The sequence below is a fragment of the Ammospiza nelsoni genome, chromosome 11, assembly GCF_027579445.1.
Source record: "Ammospiza nelsoni isolate bAmmNel1 chromosome 11, bAmmNel1.pri, whole genome shotgun sequence".
Lineage (NCBI taxonomy): Eukaryota > Metazoa > Chordata > Aves > Passeriformes > Passerellidae > Ammospiza > Ammospiza nelsoni.
In genome coordinates this window covers 17,303,518-17,321,842 of record NC_080643.1, presented here as the reverse complement: position 1 = coordinate 17,321,842, position 18,325 = coordinate 17,303,518, and the positions used below count along the sequence as shown (strand labels likewise).

At 46.0% G+C, this 18,325-nt stretch overlaps 2 protein-coding genes across 5 annotated transcripts in view; one reads left to right on the top strand and one right to left on the bottom strand.

Annotated features, from left to right (window-relative positions):
* Nucleotides 1–2,916: 2,916 nt before the first annotated feature.
* On the bottom strand, nt 2,917–13,168 carry NOL8 (nucleolar protein 8). 2 transcript variants are annotated; one of them, XM_059480392.1, is made up of 17 exons: nt 13,111–13,168; nt 12,550–12,732; nt 12,347–12,409; nt 11,493–11,571; nt 11,086–11,233; nt 10,201–10,269; nt 8,074–9,900; nt 7,671–7,787; nt 7,222–7,341; nt 6,818–6,902; nt 6,340–6,484; nt 5,755–5,838; nt 4,902–5,176; nt 4,566–4,692; nt 4,046–4,116; nt 3,301–3,383; nt 2,917–2,990 (listed from the first exon to the last, which is right to left on the bottom strand). In XM_059480392.1, exons 2-17 carry the CDS (start codon nt 12,686–12,688, stop codon nt 2,937–2,939), a joined length of 3,486 nt encoding a protein of 1,161 aa, XP_059336375.1. In that variant the 5' UTR covers nt 12,689–12,732; nt 13,111–13,168; the 3' UTR covers nt 2,917–2,936. The 2 variants fall into 2 exon arrangements, with proteins under 2 accessions (XP_059336375.1, XP_059336377.1); XM_059480394.1 differs by having other exon boundaries at nt 13,155–13,160.
* A 313-nt stretch (nt 13,169–13,481) lies between these two features.
* Nucleotides 13,482–18,325, top strand: part of CENPP (centromere protein P) — a 114,476-nt gene continuing 109,632 nt past the window's right edge. The window contains exons 1-5 of one of the 3 annotated variants that reach the window (XM_059480455.1): nt 13,482–13,560; nt 14,309–14,519; nt 15,602–15,750; nt 16,167–16,324; nt 16,678–16,766. In XM_059480455.1, the coding sequence (XP_059336438.1) occupies nt 15,614–15,750; nt 16,167–16,324; nt 16,678–16,766 (384 nt within the window). In that variant the 5' untranslated portion in view covers nt 13,482–13,560; nt 14,309–14,519; nt 15,602–15,613. Of the gene's footprint in view, nt 13,561–14,223; nt 14,520–15,531; nt 15,751–16,166; nt 16,325–16,677; nt 16,767–18,325 lie in introns of those variants that run through there. The other 2 variants (XM_059480454.1, XM_059480457.1) reach the window with 2 other exon arrangements.

Genomic DNA, 18,325 nt, shown 5'->3' with positions numbered 1-18,325 from the left:
CAGCTGAGGGGAGCCCGGCCATGGCAGCGCCGGGCTGGCAGTGCCGACAGCTGAGGGGAGCCCGGCCATGGCAGCGCCGGGCTGGCAGTGCCGACAGCTGAGGGGAGCCCGGCCATGGCAGCGCCGGGGCCGCTCCTGCCCCGCGGCCGCCCGAAGGAGCGACCTCTGGGACCTGCCGGCAGACTGGCACTGCTTGGCCCTCTTCAGTAGATCGACGGAGTGGCAGCACAGATAGCAAAATATTAAAACATCTGATTTAAAACACCGGAGGGAAACCATAGAATTGAAAAGAAAATGAAGATGTACCAAAATACTCAGGGCATGAATGGGAAAACTGAAAAGATACAGATTCTAATTATTTATATAATCTCAACTATATCATCAGAAACATGAGGGTGAAAATACCTTCTAAAAGTTTTGACAATATAATGGTTCAGCTGTGTAGTTTTGCTAGTACATTAAAGTCTTAAAAAGCAGTCAGGTATTCCTTTGTCCAGTGCTATGAATTTAATAATGGGATTTGTTACAGTTGTCCCTCAAATACCCCTCATAAAGAGAGTTGAGTGCTTAGATTCGATGGAAGCCATCAGTTAGTAAATGTAGTGTTGTGGTTTTTAGTAGTTCTGTAGTAAGTAGTTAGTTAAAGAAGTGATCATTCTGCCAATGGATGCTGATCCCTGATGCGTTTGTGCTGGTTCAATGGAAAGGCAAATTTTTAGTAATAGGCTATTGGAAAACATGTCTTTTCTGCTGGTAGCAGGCACAAACACATTGCTTTTACTGGTAGAAACTGAAGCAACTTGAGATGCCTGCTCCTTCTTCTCCACCTATGTTTAAAGGAGATCCATGCAGGTTAAAACATGAACCAAACCTCGAGGCTCTGGGCCTGTCCTGCTGGCTCACCTGCCTCACCCAACAATCAGCAGAGGAACAGCAAGAGGACACTGCAGTGTTCCTCAATGCAACAAGGGGAGGAGAAGGTGGGCAGGAGCAGGGCTCACATAGACAGAGAGGATCAGCACCTCAAAGTGACCACATCATTCAAGGGACAGGGACTGACTGCTGACAGCTGCCCTGTGAAACAGCAAGCAGGAGGGCGCTGGTGCCAGGGAGCCAGGTGAGGGCAAAGCCGCCCTCTGACAGCCTGGCCCAGGGCCTCTTGTGGCAGCAGGCAGCGTGGGGATCAGAGCAGAGGCAGGGGGAGGCAGGAGCTGCTCGGCCATGCCGGGGCTGGGAGCCTCCTTCCTGCCCAAGTGGGGCCCAGCTGGGCCAGGGGGCAGCTCCTGGGACAGCCGTGCCCACAATGGCCCCTGCTCTGCAAGGCCTCCAGCCCTGCCCATCAGCCAGGCAGGGACAGAGCAGCCCTGGGGCCAAGGCTGCTGCAAGCTCTGAGCCCCACAGAGCTGCTCGTGCCCCGTGCCATTGGCTCTGTCCCCTGCAGCCTGCATGCTGTGTCGCCATGCCGAGGCTGACCCGGACATGTGCGGTGACAAACAGCAGAAGAGTGGGCTCTGTGTCCACAGGTTCTGCATGGTGAGTGGCTCTGGGTGCTCCCTCCACCTTTGCAATGGGCAGCTCCTGCCGCCCTCTCCTCATCAGCTCCTCCCCTTGCCTGCAGCTCTTTGCCAGTCTGCAATTTCGGCAAGAGAAACGCCACGTTAGACTCGTGGAGTTTCTCCTGTGAGATCTCCTACTTGCAGTGAGGGAGGCAGCAGAGAAGGTGGGCAGGGAGCTTTGTGCCTGGGGAGGTTTGCCAGAGCTTAGCCCAGACAGCAGGAAAGAAAGGCTGGCCCAGCAGCCGGGACAAAGTCTGGCTCCCAGCGGCTCTGGCACAGAGGCCCTGGCACAGGAGCCTCCCTCCTCCAGCAGGCAGCTCTGTGGGCTGGGAGCCGGCAGCGGCTTTGGGCCTGTCCTGCAAAATCCCCCCCTCAATTCCTTCTCCCCTAGACAGAGAGTATCTGCACCTCGCAGCAACAACGTCCCTCGAGGACAGCGACTCACTCCAGAGTGACGCCATGTCTGACAGCAAGCAGGAGGGCCCTGGTGCCAGGGAGCCAGGTGAGGGCAAAGCCGCCCTCTGACAGCCTGGCCCAGGGCCTCTTGTGGCAGCAGGCAGCGTGGGGATCAGAGCAGAGGCAGTGGGAGGCAGGAGCTGCTCGGCCATGCCGGGGCTGGGAGCCTCCTTCCTGCCCAAGTGGGGCCCAGCTGGGCCAGGGGGCAGCTCCTGGGACAGCCGTGCCCACAATGGCCCCTGCTCTGCAAGGCCTCCAGCCCTGCCCATCAGCCAGGCAGGGACAGAGCAGCCCTGGGGCCAAGGCTGCTGCAAGCTCTGAGCCCCACAGAGCTGCTCGTGCCCCGTGCCATTGGCTCTGTCCCCTGCAGCCTGCATGCTGTGTCGCCGTGCCGAGGCTGAGCCCTGTGCCTCCCCAGGCCCTGGCCACTGCTCCTGTGCTGCTCCTGCACAGCCCAGAGCACCCACGGGCCCTGCTCAGGCCTCACGAAGACCAGAACCAGCTGGGGCTGTGACAGCTCTGCTGCTCTGGGCCCAGCCCTCGGGCAAAGCACCCGCCTGTCCCTGGGCTGGGGGCAGTGCCCAGGCTGGGCTTGGCAGAGCCCGTCCGCTCCTGGAGGGCTGGGGGCACTGCTCTGGCCTGGCCTGGCCCGGCCCTGGGCTCCCTTGGCATTCCTGCTTGCCCTTGCATCCACCAGGGATGGGCTGCAGCTCAATGGCCCCGGCCTGGCCGCACACTCAGGCCTGGAGCCTTCCCGTGGCTCCCCAGGGCACGAGAGCCTCAGCCCCAGCTCCCAAACACGGCCTAACAGGCTTTGCTGATATTGATCCCTGTCAGAGCTTTGAAAGCATTTTCAAAGTAACCTTGTTTGGCAACACTTTCAAGGAACAATAAAGGAAAAGGTTTTGATCTGTGAAAGAAAATTTATTGTTTTGCTCTCACTTTTCTTTTGGCATCCTTGTGCTTCTTCCTGCATTCCTGAAAGTGATAAGTATACAACATAGTATTAGAAGTTTTTGAATTCACTGTATCTCTTAAAATACATTCATTATATACAGTTAAGTAGCTGCTGCTTTAACATACAGAGAAGCAGTGGTTTACCTGACTGGACAACACAACATGATGTTATGCACAGCAGTAGAGTAAAAAATATTTGTAGTTAGTCGTTAAAAACTTTCAAGCACGTCTTGAGGTCCTGAATTAATTTTGCATGCACATTCATACCTGCAATCCCTCCCCCCGCTCATTTTCACCTTGGCTTACCAGGGAACAGATGTTCCATACTCACCTCAAGCAATAATCTACGTTTGTCTTCCCAACCCTCTTTTTCTTCACTGAGCTCTTCAGATCTACAGAATAACTTCGGGCCTTCTGCACAACAGAAACGTCCAATTAATAGCCTTAAACACATGTGATTGTGCTGCTGCTTCTAACAATCATGTCCAACGCAGCACTAAAATCAGAAATCAATTCTCACACCCTTCCTGTTCTCCTGCCCCCACCACACCTTGGCTCCAGCAGAAATGTTCCCTACGGCAGCCTGGTGTGCTAAGAACAATCAAAGGCAGCAGCACTTTCCCTCAACAGGCTGCAGTCTGAATTGCACTGAAATTGCAGCTGTTGCATTAGAAGCTCAGCACCAGCACCCCACATCTTCCCCCAGAAATGAGGCCTGCTGAGGCCTGAGCTCTCCATTTCAACACACTCTGTAAAGCAGGCTGGAAGACTGCAGTTCACTAAGATACGCTGGCAAGAAACCAAAATGTGTAGGTAACCTGTCAAGTGACTAAGTTTTTGGTAAACTCTAAAAGTCCAGATTCCTATTGGGTAATTGTCTGAAAGAAAAGAAAGCCAGAAATTTGCTTGACCTTCATTTTGCCAGGACTTTCTCACAGGATTCTGCCACAACTTGGATCACAAGTGAGGGTGGCAAATTTTGACTAGAAAACTTGGATAACTAGGCAGCATTTTTTCCTCCTCACTCAATTCCATTAATAGAAAATACAAAAAGGGATAAAGAAATTCTGTCGTACCTCTAAGGCGTTCATCATCTTTGGAGAAGAAAAAAGCTCTAGCACTTTCTGTGCGTGGTAAAGAAAGAAACCTAGAAAAGGAAAAAAGGGATTTGAGCATCCTAAATTGTACTATCAAATTTCATGAACACAAGTTAAACCTGTAGTGCTTCAGAGAAATGGCATCCATTGAAAAGCTTTATTCCCTAGGAACCCAACAGAGCTTTTTATTTTACAAAACCCTCTTTTAAAGAGAAAACTGACTGTGTCTTGGGCTTTTGGCCAAACTCAGTTTGGAGTTGGTCAAAGCAAAATGACCCTGTTAGTTTCTTGTGCTCTACTCTTTCTTTCCATATTCACATTCACATCCAATGGGCTGCTGGGAGTTTTGACTGTGTGCAGCACACACGGTTTTCCAAGACGACTTTCATTGCTCAGAGGTGTGCAATGTCCCTTTCCCATTCCCTGAGTGCTGCTATTAATATTCCCACAGCATCCAACTACTACAGCCAAGTAAACAGCAAAGAGAAATGCAACTTGCATTTCTTGGTCCTGTTCCATTTCTGTCATCTCAGGCTCATCGTCACCCTCAGAACTGCTGTCCTGGAAACGTGGATCCTCTTGCCATGTGGCTTTTACCGGCTTTATTGTCCCAAGCGCGTAAGGCTCTGCAATGACAGCACCAATAGAGAAAAAAAGCCAAAACCAGATTATTCCTCTACTCGTCAGGAAAAATTCCTCCTTTCACATGAAATACTTACAGTGGAGAAGAGAGATTTAGGAAGGACAGAATCTGACCCTGCCAGATTTTCTAAGCTACATCTCTGCTCCAGTATTTTCTACTTTGTTCTAGGGATCTCAGACATTTTGGTCTTACCTTCTTTGATGCCCAACTCCTCCGTGTCTCCAAAGAAGGAAAACTTGAAAGCACTCGTCTCCAGAGCAGCGTCATTATCAGGCAAAGGTCCCAAATGGTCATCTGGGGCAGAGTCCTGTGCATCCTCTTTGTCCCAGGGTATTTCCTCCATCTTTTCTGGTGTTTTCTTTGAAGATCCAAACAAGTCTTTCAAGTCGGCAGCAATATCATAATAGATTTTTTCAGACACTTGAGGCAGTGTCTCACTCTCTTCTTTCATCTTCCTTTTGGCTCTACTGAAATGAGATTGTTCAAGGATAGCAACACAGCACACGTCCTTTTCAGACACAGCTTCCCTAAGAGCCACCTTGCTCTGAATATCTCCCTAAGCATATCCAAGCCCATTAAGGAGTGGTTCATAATCAAGGGTAAGCACTGGGGAAACATCTGAGGTTGGAGTGTAAAGGCAGGAACCAGAGTCCTTTTTAATTAGCCACATCCTTAAGTGACTTTTCACTGACTACACGGTTACACAGAAATCACGGTAGCACAGATTTCCTAATCTGATCAAATCTTTAATATAGATTTGTTAAGCTTTTCCCACAGACCTGCAAATCTCCAAGTTCCTGAATTGACCTTTCTGACCTTCAGTGAGAACAGAAAATGGCATCCAGAAAGTAGATGGAGTAGGAAGGAAAGATGACACTACATGTTGGTTTTAGTAGTCAGAGTTCCTATTATATCTTGATTTTAGCAACCGGAGAGAGAACTAAATTAGAATCAGATCTATCTGCATGGTTTCAAACTCAGTCTGTTGGTATAACCATCTTTCCATGGGAAGAAACACAACTTAGTTACCAAGCTGTAATACTACCTCTCCTTTTCTGTAGCACTTGGTTTCCTTTCAAAAACTGCATGGTCCTCTCTTGTTGGATCATAACGGAGGGCATTAATATCTCTGTAAAAATAGAAAGAAAAAGAAACACCAGTGTGCAATCTAAATGCCAAAATGAAAGCTATCTCAAAACTTTACAGTCAGAGCAAGATTCACATTAGTTCCTTTACCAAACAAGGTCTGAATTGATCCAAAATGTAACTGGCAGTTAGAAAGCACCCTCTAGTCAGTGTCTGGGTCAGGAAACATATAAGAAGTGGATTTAATCAAATTGTGATGCTTCCGATTAAACACAGCCCTCACGTTTTTGTTATGTATTGAGGACCTGCACTTGATCATCTCTTGAGGAGCTGCATAAATACAGCTATCCATACAGATGTGGATATATTTCTTCTAGTACCAAACACTGCATAGATTCAAATGGTCTAGTGGAGTAAGAAACCTAAAACAACACACAAGAACCCTTTATGCCTATCTTCCAAAATTCAAAGATTTCAGGATCTTTCAGCTTCCTTCCTAAGCCTTCCTAAATCTCCTTCTTTACTGATAGCAGATGATTCATACTTGAATTTCTTCACACTTGTGGCTGTTTTATTTGGCTTGGGCTGCTCCAAGTTGATATTCAGGAGGCTTCCCAGTATTTGCAGATTTTTCTTTTTCTCTGCAGCAAGCTCCTCTTCTTCATCTGCCTTTACGCTGTTTGTCTCTGCTAAGAGAAAAAGAAATACATTCTCTATTTACTCTGCTAAGCCTGTCATGTGGGATGCATAACATTTACTATAGCACTAGTAGAGCTCACACCTATGAACACATCACTTCCTTTTATCTTGAAGCTACTTGAAGGTTTCCTGCCTTGCACTGTAGAAAACCTTTCATTAGAAATGTCACAAGCCTCTATTTCATGGCAAAGTCAGAGCATTTATTTAACAACTGTGCAACCCTGACACTGACAGATGCTCTACACAAGATCCCAGTACAGCAAGAAAGGCTGCTGGAAGGTTCTGTGGCCAGTAGTAACAGAAGGAAATGTGATCAGCTTTACCTTCTTCCTCACTATCACTCTCAAGGAATCGAGCATCCATTCGGAACCTTTCATCGGTGCCAAAGCGAGATTGCAGCTGCAGGAGCTGAACAAATGAAACAGATGCATTAAGCACTGGAGAAGAAAGTCATAATTCAGTAACTTTTTTTTACTATAACAATGGCAACATACTCTTTATGTTTAGCTTTTGATGCCTTTGTCAGTAATTTCTTTGTATATGAAGATGACAGTGTCAGAGAAATGCCTCCCACTCCCCACCACACATTATGTCGTTCCTTATGGGAATTCTGGTTTAAGTTCATCAAAATCATATTCAGAGAGAATGAAAAGACAAATTATGTTCTCCTGAAGAGGTGCTATGGAGACCTAGAGGAAAACTAAATTACAGTAATGGCTTCACTCACTTTTTCACCAGCTTTGCCTTCAAACTGGGGCTTAATTTTGAATCGCTCATCATCCGTATCCTCTTGCTCATCCTCACTGCTCTCAAACAGTCTGCCCGAAGGTTTGGGAGCTGCCTTATCCTTTGTCACACAAACAGAAAAGAAGAAAAAAGCAGCTGTTCACATCAGTGAGACAATGTAAATCAGTACCAACTTTGTTCATGTGCTCTCCAGTTCAGCTGAAAAAGCAGATTTCTTGCACAACCAGCTTCCTTCTTGATCGTTGTGCTTCAAATCTTACATGTCCACACACCTTGTACAATTCTGCTTTACAGCTACAACTATTGAGTTTAACCATAGGCAAAATACCCATGCAAAGGGAAACTCAGGTGTTACAATATGAGATAGTTTGGTATAAAAATTCAGCTTTCTGATTATGTCATACTGATTTTTTTCCCAGTAACACTTACTTCTCCATGCCCATTTCCCAAACTTCCATCCTTTTTCAACACCTCATCCACTTCAGCTTCATCTTCCACATCAGAATCGAATATGATGTGTTTGTGCTGTCCTGCTGGCTGCCTGTCCTAGGAAAGAGTCAGCTGTCAAGTCAAACACATCAAATACCTGCTGTGCTCAGACACAACTATCTGAAAGTTGTTTTCATGACACAAAAAGAGGAACCCACTATTCCTCTTGCAACTCTACAGGTATTGCAGGGAGGGGTATGCAGCATTTTGTATACTCTGAAAAGAAAACTGGCAACATCATTAGAAATTCCAGATTATGATTTTAAAACATCTTATCCCACATGTATTAATTACCCACTTCCTTGTATTGTGTACTATTCAGGTAGAAGTTGTAATTAATTACCAGATTTGAAAGAGCTCCTTGAATGAGTTTCTTCTGTAATTCCCTTTCTTTGTGTCTCTGTTCCAGAGCTGCCAGTCTCCTCTGGTTATCCTGGAGCTGTTTTTCTGTTGTACTGGGCTCCCTTGATGCAGCAGCTCGAAGACAAAGCTCCTTATCTTCCCGAGGGCTGGTGTTCTCATTCCCACCTTTATTACCTTCACATTCTGGGCTTTTTTGGCTTGTATTCCTCTTTAATGTTTTGGAAAGCGGTTTTGGGCTCTTCAGCTGCTGTTTAAGGTGCTCCTGGGCCCCTGCAGCATCACTGTCCATGTCACTGCTCCCATCACCATGATCAGTTCTGGCAGCAGCAGCTCTGTGCTCTGAATTTTGATCTTTGGAACTCACACCTTTGTTCTTCCCTTGCAAATGAGGCCTGGAACCAGGCTGAAGGCTCTGAGCAGCTGAGGAGGCATCAGCTGACAGCTCCTCATGGTGTTCAAAAGGCACTTTGTGTCTCTTTTTGCTGCTGACTTCAAGTGAACTCAAGGGATGGTCCTCTGGCCGATTTTTGGATGACTTCTCCCCAAAATGAGATGTACAAGCTTCACCTCCCAAACTTTCTACAGACTTCTTCTTTAAGCCAGTGCTGTCCTTACTTGACTCTTTTACACAAAGGGACCCTAGTCCTCTGAAGGGCTGGTATTTCAAATGTGAATTATTCTGTCCCTTGCAGCTTTCCTCAACAGCATCCTCCTCCCCTGCTAAAATATCAGCCAGCACATCTTCAGGACAGATGTTGTTTTTTTTAACTGCAGGGTGAGATTTAGAAAGTTTTGGTTTATTTACAGTATTACCCTTGGGATTATCTTCAGCACTGGTCTGACAAGGACTCTGTTCACTGCCTGACCCCTCTGCAGGTGTCCCAGTGTTTTCTGTGGCCAGTGCTTTTAAGTCATCCAAGGTAAGGTCTAGGTGGTAACAGTTTTGCATCATGGACTCATAATCAGAGCTGGTTTCAGACTCTGAACAAGAGTTGTCACTGTCACATGTCTCTGCTGTACTCTGCAAGGCAGCAATTCTGGATTTTTTGCTTTTCCCTTTTCCTTCGGTGTGCTCTTCTTTTAAACTGCAAGGTTTCAATGAGGAGCTTTTTACCAAACCACTTTTTTTTTTAGCTGATATTTCTTTATTTTTCATCCTCCCCTGTTTCGCGTCTTCTGGAGTTTTACTTTCAGCAATAATTTCATCTGTATCTGCTGAATCATAACCATTATCACATTCCATTGCCTCTTTCTCTTTGTTACTTCCTTTGATAGCTTTCTTCATGGCATCCGAATTGCTTAAGGACCAGTGGCTACTGTATTTTAATTCAAAATTATCCCCAACAATTTCCAAGTGCTCACTTTCAGTCTCAACATTTTCAGCTTTCTGTCTTTGTGCCTCTTTCTTCACCATTGCTCTGATCTCCTCTTCAGAATCAATGTCACTATCAGAAACACTGCTATTATTTTTGGCTCTAACTCCATTAGCATTTTTAGATATTTTCCCATCAACTCTCCTTGCTGGAGACAATTCCAGCTCCTCAGCAGGTTTGGGTTTTGATCTTTGGCCGAGCCGGGGTGAGTCTGTGTGTCTGGGCCGTGAGGGGCACCCAGAGGGCAGAGCTGCTCCATCCAGGGGCTGCCTCCGTTTCCCTGGAGCTTTCCTGGGGGATTCTCCTCTCCTCTTCCTGCTGCCATCCCCCCCTGGCAGGCTCCAGGTGAGCTGGGCCACAGGGGCTGCAGGTGCCAGCTCTGCCTCCAGCTTCCTCAGGTTGTGGCAGTACTTGGAGGGGTCGTACTTCACCACGTGAGAATGAGTTAAGGATCTCAAAGTCCCCAGTTCTTCCTGCAGACCCAGGGCTTTATGAGGAGGCTGAATTCTGCAGGGAAGGACAGCAAAGAATCTTTCCTCATGCTATGAACATAAGGCTTTAAGCAACTAAATGCAGTGTGAAACAACTGCTCAAGTCACACAAACTTACTGCAGGGTTTTCAGTAAATTAAGCTTGACAGAGGGGTAAAAATTAGGACTGTCAAGTAATGTTTTCCCATAAGACAAAAGAAGGAAGGGAATTGTGTTCAAGGGCAAACAATCAGAAAAGGATATTTTATTTTTTTGTTGATTCCTGAGGTGCAGGATAGGCAAGACTCTGCCAAATTTTCCAACAACCCATTTCTGAAAGAAAAGAAAAATAGTCAGTGTTAAATAAAGGAGTAGAAGTAACTCTGAAATAAAACAAATGTTTATTCTTGAATAACGAAAACACTAATAAAGAACCACATGCGATTAATTCTTTATTCTCTTTAGTGAACCCTACCATGCAACTTGACCAGCCTTCTCAAAAACAAAACAAAACAAAATCAACCAAAAAATAAATTTCTACAACCTACAAATAAAGAGACATAATAAAGAACTAAATTTCTTTACAAGTGTTTTCAGCACGGTGTTTCTGGTTTATGAATTGACAAGGGTACCTACAAAGACAGGATCACTATTATTTTGCTCTTTTCTCGCTTCTCACAAAAAATATTTTAAAAACCACTCTGTGCTTAGCAAACAGTTTTGAAAACTTTGTAATAAATATCAATATTGTTGCCTAAATTTGCATGTCAGGTGACTTCATTCTTACTTTTGTAACCACGGCCAGACCCTGATCCTGTGCTGAAGCCCAACCCAGCCACCAAAAGCTGTGTGGTGCATGGAAATAATTCCCTTTAGAAGCTTTTAAGGGTGACACAAGCATATTCCCAGCATAAATGAGGAACAGGGCAGTGGACAGTACGACCATGATCATTTCCACTCATTGCAAAGAATGACAGGAGCCCTCTTCTGTCCACACACAAGCTATTTCCTCAGAGTACTTTCCACAGCTTGGACTGTCACTCTTAATCATGAAGTTTCTTTACATAAATCATAAATTTGGCATGAATTTAGATGCAATGAGCTTGGTTTTTGTTGTTTTATTTCTCTTGCACATCTACCCCACCATACCTTATGGTCTGGCACCTCTGTACCTGGTACTGCTCTCATGTGGAAATCCACAATTCCCTTTTGTTTCAGTGATTCCAACAGGCACATTTGGTCATTTCTCTGTGGTTTTTCTTTCTGCAGCTTTGCTTCCTCCCTCTCTGTGGCCAGCCTGTACCAGAAAGGACATCACCCATGGCAAAAGGTGCAGGATTGGAGCTGGCAGTGATCCCCTCCCACAGAACAGCAATTCCCCCCCTCAGGGGATGAACCCCATCACCTCTGAGGGAGCATCAAAGGTAAAGCAAAAGCCCAGAGAATCCATCAAAATTGAAACAATAAGAGTGTACAAAATGAAACTACAGCCATGACATTATCAGAAAAGCAGAAAAAAGGCAGTTTTAGCAACAACATAAAATATTGGTTTCTACCTGTGCAAAAAGCTTTCTTTGGCCAACTCAATTTGCAGGGTCCCCCCTTTCCATTTTGTTTTATTTAAAACTGACATGCCTGCAAAACAAAGATGGGAAATGAATATTTTCTACATCAAAAAAAAAGCACTCAGAGTTCACTGGGTCTCCTTGTATGACAGCCTGAGGCTCCCTCAGCACCACCTTGTACCTGACTGCTCACTTGGGTCAGTGCTGCATCTGAAAGGGCCAAAATCCAAATAAACCAGCAGATGTACAGCCAAAGCTGAAGTTCTCCCTTCAGAAGTGCCCAATGCAGCATTCCCCAGAGGCAGGGCACACTGCAGAAGGAGCTTTACATCAGCTCTCCTTTGGGTGTCCTCTCACAGAAATCAATTTCAGTGTTTCATAGATCTGATGAAAGCTCATGAGGCATAAAAGGCTTAGAACAAACAAAGAGGGTGCCCAGAGCAGCTGTCCCTGGATCCCTGGCAGTGTCCCAGGCCAGGCTGGACAGGGCTTGGAGCCCCCTGGACAGTGGAAGGAGTCCCTGCTGTGGACTCATCCATCATGAGATGATCATTAAGGTCCCTTCCATGCAGACCATTCCCTGAGGCTCTGAAACTCACAAATACCTCCTTCAGTCACAAGGGATCTTTTCCATCTGCTCACAGCAATTTCTGAAAACTTCAGCAAAGCAGCTTCCACAAAGCTGCAGCTTAAAGAAACTAAAATCAACCTGACAGCAACATGAAAGAGGCTCTACCATGACCACAGCTGGATGTGACAATATAAGATGAGCTATCAGCAATGTAACTTGGCTCAAAAACATAGCTAAAGAAAAAAAAAAAAACCAAAACCAAAAAAGTACTTACACTTTTTCAGATCTGCATCAGAAATGTTGACACTGATGTAAGCAAAAGTTTTCGTAGGATTCCCTGATCAATGACAAACATTAAGTTAGCTTGATGCAGTTTCATTATTTCCTTTAAAACTGAAATGTCTCTAAAGCAAAAATTCCATTTCATGCTCCAAACAGAAAAGCAAATAACTTTTAAAAACTGAAAGAAAACTTTACCCTGATCATCTTTCCTAGTAATAATCTCTGCCTCCAAAACATGCCCAAATTTGCCAAATCTTTCTTCCAGCTCAGCCTTGGAAACCGTGTGGCCGAGCCCTCCAACATAGAGACGTTTGGAAACCTGCTCCTTCTCCATGCTGCCGAGGCACGGTGTCACACCAGAACACACCCTCTGTTCCTCTGCGGGGAGACAAAACACTTCAGCGACACGCAAATTAACGCGATTAGAACAGCGAATCGGGGACAAATCAGTGCATTAAAAGCCGCGAAGAACCTTATGAGCAGAGCGCTCCTTTGAGTTGCAGTGGGTAACACAGCAAACCCCGCGCTGCTGCAGGAAACCGGAGCTCAGGGGCTTTTTAAACCACATAACCCTATAACTGAGCCATATAACTGAGCTATATAAACGTATGCACATACAGCGTAAGAGCAGATGCACATACAGCACAGAGAATAAGCACAAACGGCTCTTTATAATATAACCCAAGGGTTCCCGAGGGTGGGAACACAGCCCACAGCCCAACCCTCCCCTCCCAGGAAATGTCGAGGGATCCGCACCCTGAGGGACCCCGGCCCCGGCTGTGTCCCCGGCCCGGCCTCACCGCCGCCATGTGCGAACCTCAGAGCGCCACCGCTTTACCTTCCCCCCCGCAACTTTTCCCAACCCTCACTCGAGAAAAAGGGTTCCGCCTCCTCGTGCCGCTGGATTCCGATCGGCCGCTCGCCTCCGCTGGGTTCCTGTTTCCGGCCGGTCAGGTGTGCTGGGAACACGGGGGCTGGCTCCCGTGGCAGCGGACGCTTTGAAAGTGACAAACCAGGAAGAAGAGCGGGGGAATTTTCCGGAACGCGCGAGCAGAAATTGACGTGAACAAAGGAACAGCAGACAAAGCAAGGCTTTTTTACTTTTATTTATGATAGAGAGCTCGGGAATTATTTCCCAGCGGCTGTTGTTCGACAGGGAGGGGAAGGAAGGCGCAGCCGGCGCCACCCGCTGGGGCAGCAGCTGTGGTAGCGCCCGGGCTCGCGAGTTGGCGCGCGGTTCGAAAAGTGCGGGGCGCGCGCGCCGCGACTGAGCGCGCCATTCCCCTCAGAGCCCTCAGCGCCGGCTCCCATTGCTCACTGCCTTCCCCTCAGCGCCCTCAGCGCCGGAACTGAGCGCTCCATTCCCCTCAGAGCCCTCAGCGCCGGCTCCCATTGCTCACTGCCTTCCCCTCAGCGCCCTCAGCGCCGGAACTGAGCGCTCCATTCCCCTCAGAGCCCTCAGCGCCGGCTCCCATTGCTCACTGCCTTCCCCTCAGCGCCCTCAGCGCCGGAACTGAGCGCTCCATTCCCCTCAGGGCCCTCAGCGCCCGCTCCCATTGCTCACTGCCTTCCCTTCAGCGCCCTCAGCGCCGGGACTGAGCGCTCCATTCCCCTCAGCACCGGCTCCCCCCGCTCACTGCCTTCCCCTCAGCGTCCGCTCCCATCGCTCACTGCCCTGCCCTCAGAGCCCTCAGCGCCGGCTTCCCCCGCTCACTGCCTTCCCCTCCACGCCGGGTCTGAGCGCTCCATTCCCCTCAGCGCCGGCTCCCATCGCTCACTGCCTTCCCCTCAGCGCCGGGTTTGAGCTCTCCCTTCCCCTCAGAGCCCTCAGCGCCGGCTCCCACCGCTCACCGCCCTCCCCTCAGCGCCGGCTCCCTCCGCTCCTCTCTCAGGGCCGGCTGCCGGGGCTCCCCGGGCTCCGCACTGCCCTGCTCGGACACCCGTTCCCCCCCAGGGCGCCTCTGTCACCCCCGAGCCTCGGCGCGGGTCAGCCCCGGCTCCTCGGGCGAGTCGCGATTTCAGCATCGCCCTGCGAGGGTCCGAAACTCCGCAGGGAAGCAGCGTGCACGGAACGCACCGGATCGGTTCTCACAAAGGCTCCAAAGCGCTTCCCAGCTCCTCCTGGGGCAGCATAAAGTCAAATACTCGGAGCTGTAAACGGGCAGGTACGTCAAAATGTGAAAGATGTGATATTAATGCACAGATACTTGTAAATATACACGTGTGATATATAAGAGGAGAACTGTTTGTAAAAGTTCTGTTTTACTTGATTCAAGTGTAGGTATTTTTTTCTAGATATAAAATCTTTGAAGTCATAATTAGTGTTTGAGTCTTCTGCTGCCTAGTGAAATCCTTGATTTTAAGTAGCTCTAAGTAGTTTATGTTTCCCGTTACTGTTGTTAAAAGAGGCATCAGCTGTCCTGGGATAACATTCTGGCTGTGGTAATGTTTTCCTTTTTCACACCGTACTCTTTATTGTGACCATGACTTTCTTCACCATATCCAGTCCAAAAAAATCTGGTGAGCACTGGGTGATTATTTAATTGCATATGCTTCCTTTACTCACATAAAAAACCAAGTTTCTAAAGCAAAGCGTGCTTTTGATGTTGTTTTCTTATGTGTGTTATAAAGGCACTGCTTCCTAGAAAATAAACAAATAAAATGCAATTTCCCCCTCATCCCCTTTGACTGAATGATGTTAGTGTGGAAATGCACACCACATAGAGCAGGGGTGGTTTAAAAACACACAAAACTAAATGTTGGGTTTTTCCTGGTCAAAGTATTAGCACATTAATTCTGAGCTGCATATATCTTTCACATGCTTCTGAATGTGTTGTAGCTAGGCTGAATGTCAGATTATTATTTTTCCTGAAAACTGAGGGGTTTTTTTTAAATTATTGGGAACGTGTTTGCAGTGTTGCTGTACTGCTGCTTACTCTGTGTTAGGAGCTGTGCCTGGTCTGCCCAGGTGAGTCATTAGGGCAATTGGCCAAAGCTGGGTTCTGATTGCAATTGGTTTTTACCTGTGGAGCAGCTTGTTGTTCTGTTACAGCAAATGTAAAACAGCTGAGTGCACTCCTGGATCAAATCATGACTAATTAAACAGTTCTTAAAGCCTTTGACTCCATTAGATCCCTAATTTAGCTTCTGTCTCTGCAGTGCTCTGTATCTTGAAACAATTGCCTAATGTTATATTTGTGATTTTAGAAAATTGATTGTTCCTGAGAAAAATCCTTATTTTATGCAGTGATTCTGAGAAATGGACAAGGGTGTTTTTGAAGCTTATGAAAAGGAAATCCAGGCACTGGAAGAAGAAATAAGGCTGCTGACAGAAAAGTATGAAGATTTGCGACAAGAATCTGCCTTCTTTTCTGAGGAGGAGATACTGAAGGCAATGTATGCTTTTTTTTCATTTGTTAGATTAACAGAATTTCTTTGTCAAAATTGTTTGGGATGTTAGGACTTTGTAAATGTAAACTCCATGGATAAAATAAGTCACTTATATGAGTAAAGGCATCTTAGCTCCCTTTGCTTGGATGTTTTTGCACATATCTCTAAGTGGGCATTTGTACCTCCAGACTTGGAGTAAAAGCTGTGTCTACCTGGCAGTGAATGGAAAGAGTTTATTTAAGTTAGAATAGGTTTATTGTTTCCAGCAATGTGATCCAACTGAAACTTTACTTCTTAGAAACTGATTTGGGTCTGAAAACCATCAGATCCCATTACTAATGCCTTTTATTTAATGATATTGCTGTACTAGTATGTTAGGTCTGGGTATTTTGACCTTTTGGGTTTTTTTTCTTCCATTCTAGAAAATCACTCCAAGAAGAAACTGAGGGGGAAACCAAGGGACATGAATCTCCATCAGACCTGAAAGCTCAGCTTGAAAGCCTAGAATCAGATCTCTCATTTTTAATGGAATTTACTGGGTTTCATTTCACAAGTCATTCCAAGAAAACAGTGGAAAAGAGTAAGCAGTGTTGTGCCCTTTACTGAGCATACTGGTTGCAGTTCATCTGCAAACCTCTCTTCTAATTCTCTGTTAGCAGAAAGACAATTACTTTGAAATACAGTAAGATTTGGTTCATTGACAGAATAGTTTCTGAGTCAATATTGTCCTTTCCTTGATGGGAAAGGGACGGACTACTATTGTGCTTTGCACAGGGGGAAAGTGGAGTTTGTTGTTGGTATTTTTTAGCACATTAAACTTCTTTACATGAGGAGTGGTAACAGTGGGTACTCTAAATATGACTAAAGGAAGAAATGCAGTAGTTATTGAATAGAAGTGTAATTGATTGTTTTGCTAACTTGGTTTTATAACAGCTCTAAACAGGACAGTGCAGAAGCACAGCTTATCAGGGAAGTGTCACTCCATACCTTTTCAAGTGAAATTCCAGCTTCTTGAAATGCAGGTAAGGGTCAATGTAAGCTTTAAAAAAAAAAAAAAACAACTACCAAACAACACTTCAAATGGACCAATATCCCTGCTTCCTTTTCTAGCTGAAACCTTCAATTGTTTTATCTGAGATTCAATGTGTTCTTTTGGCTCTTTAACATCTGGAGCCGACTTAGGAATTCTGTGTGCATCTGAGCAAGGTAGTTGATGGTTGATAGAAGGTCAGGTTTATTGTTGAGCCACAAAGTGGTTGCCATAGAATTATTTAGGTTGGAAAAAACCTTCACGATCAAGCCCAACTGTTAACCCAGTACTGCCAAGCCTGTATCACCTTCCCTTCCCAAAGGGTGCTCCCTGCAGGATGCTCTTGCAGCCTGACACTGAGGTAATGCCCTGAGAGCACTTGGGGTCCTTCAGCTCTGCCAGGTGCCCACTGAGGCCTGGCCCAGCACAGCTTTCATCCCACACAGCACATTCTATTGTCTCATTTCTTATTCTGGAAGTTGGAAGATGCCACATGTTACCTCTCTGGAAGGAACAGCAAAAGCTAAAACACTACAAACTTCAGCAGCTCTTTTTGTTGGTTTGGGTTGGTTTTTTTTTCCCTTTGATTATATTTGTGTGTGCTTCATTAGTGTGAATAGTCATTGCACTGCCACAAGTTACACCAATGATTGCAGATTTTCTGGGAGGGAGCTCTTGGAGCTCTTTTATAAGACTCTATTCTTTGCACAGAATTCAAGATGCTAAGCAAAGGAAAACAGCTTCCACCCCAATTTGCAATAGCATTTTTCTAACACTTGTACTTTGTAATGGTATTTCTAACATCATGAAAACTTGATTTTTCAGCTCAGCTTTAAAGTTGTTAGGTTTTTGGGTTTTTTTTTTTAATTTAATGAGATAGGACTGAGAGTGAGCAGTAAAAATGTCTTTCCTATTCCATATTATGAATTTGGGAATTGAATATTTAGGTAGCCCCACATGGATTTTTATCCTTTGAAACTGCAAGAGTTCAGCTGAATGGCAACTTATGAAGTCCATTTGTGACTTAAAACTTGTGATCTTCATGATGCCTCTTTACATTTGCTTGTCTAAAACTGCACTTAGAATGTTTCTCAGCTGCATCTCCTGCAGCATGATGGCATCTTTGGGGCTCAGAGGGGTTACTGGGTGTTAAACTCACTGCTGATGGTATTGGTGCTTAAAGCCGTTGCACCACTGAGCGGCAGCACTTGGCTGCCTAATGTCTCAAATTTGGGCTACTTTGAATGCTGATGGGATAGGGAGTACCAGGTGTGTATATACTTAAACCCTCACTTCAGCTGTAAAAGTATAATTTTGAGCTGATTTTTTGCATGAGTGTTTTTTTTTGTTTTTTTTTTTGTTTGCTGGAAGTGATCATACATACAAAATAACCTGTCCTGACATTAGCATGGACAAGGCAGTGCAGTTATAACCAGTTTCACCTGTCCTGAGGAGCAAAAGCTGTTTTTGGGAAGTGCCCAGCAGGTAACAGGTCTGTTGGTATGCACAGAAGGTCGGGAATAATTTTTTCACACCGTTAACTGTAGCTAT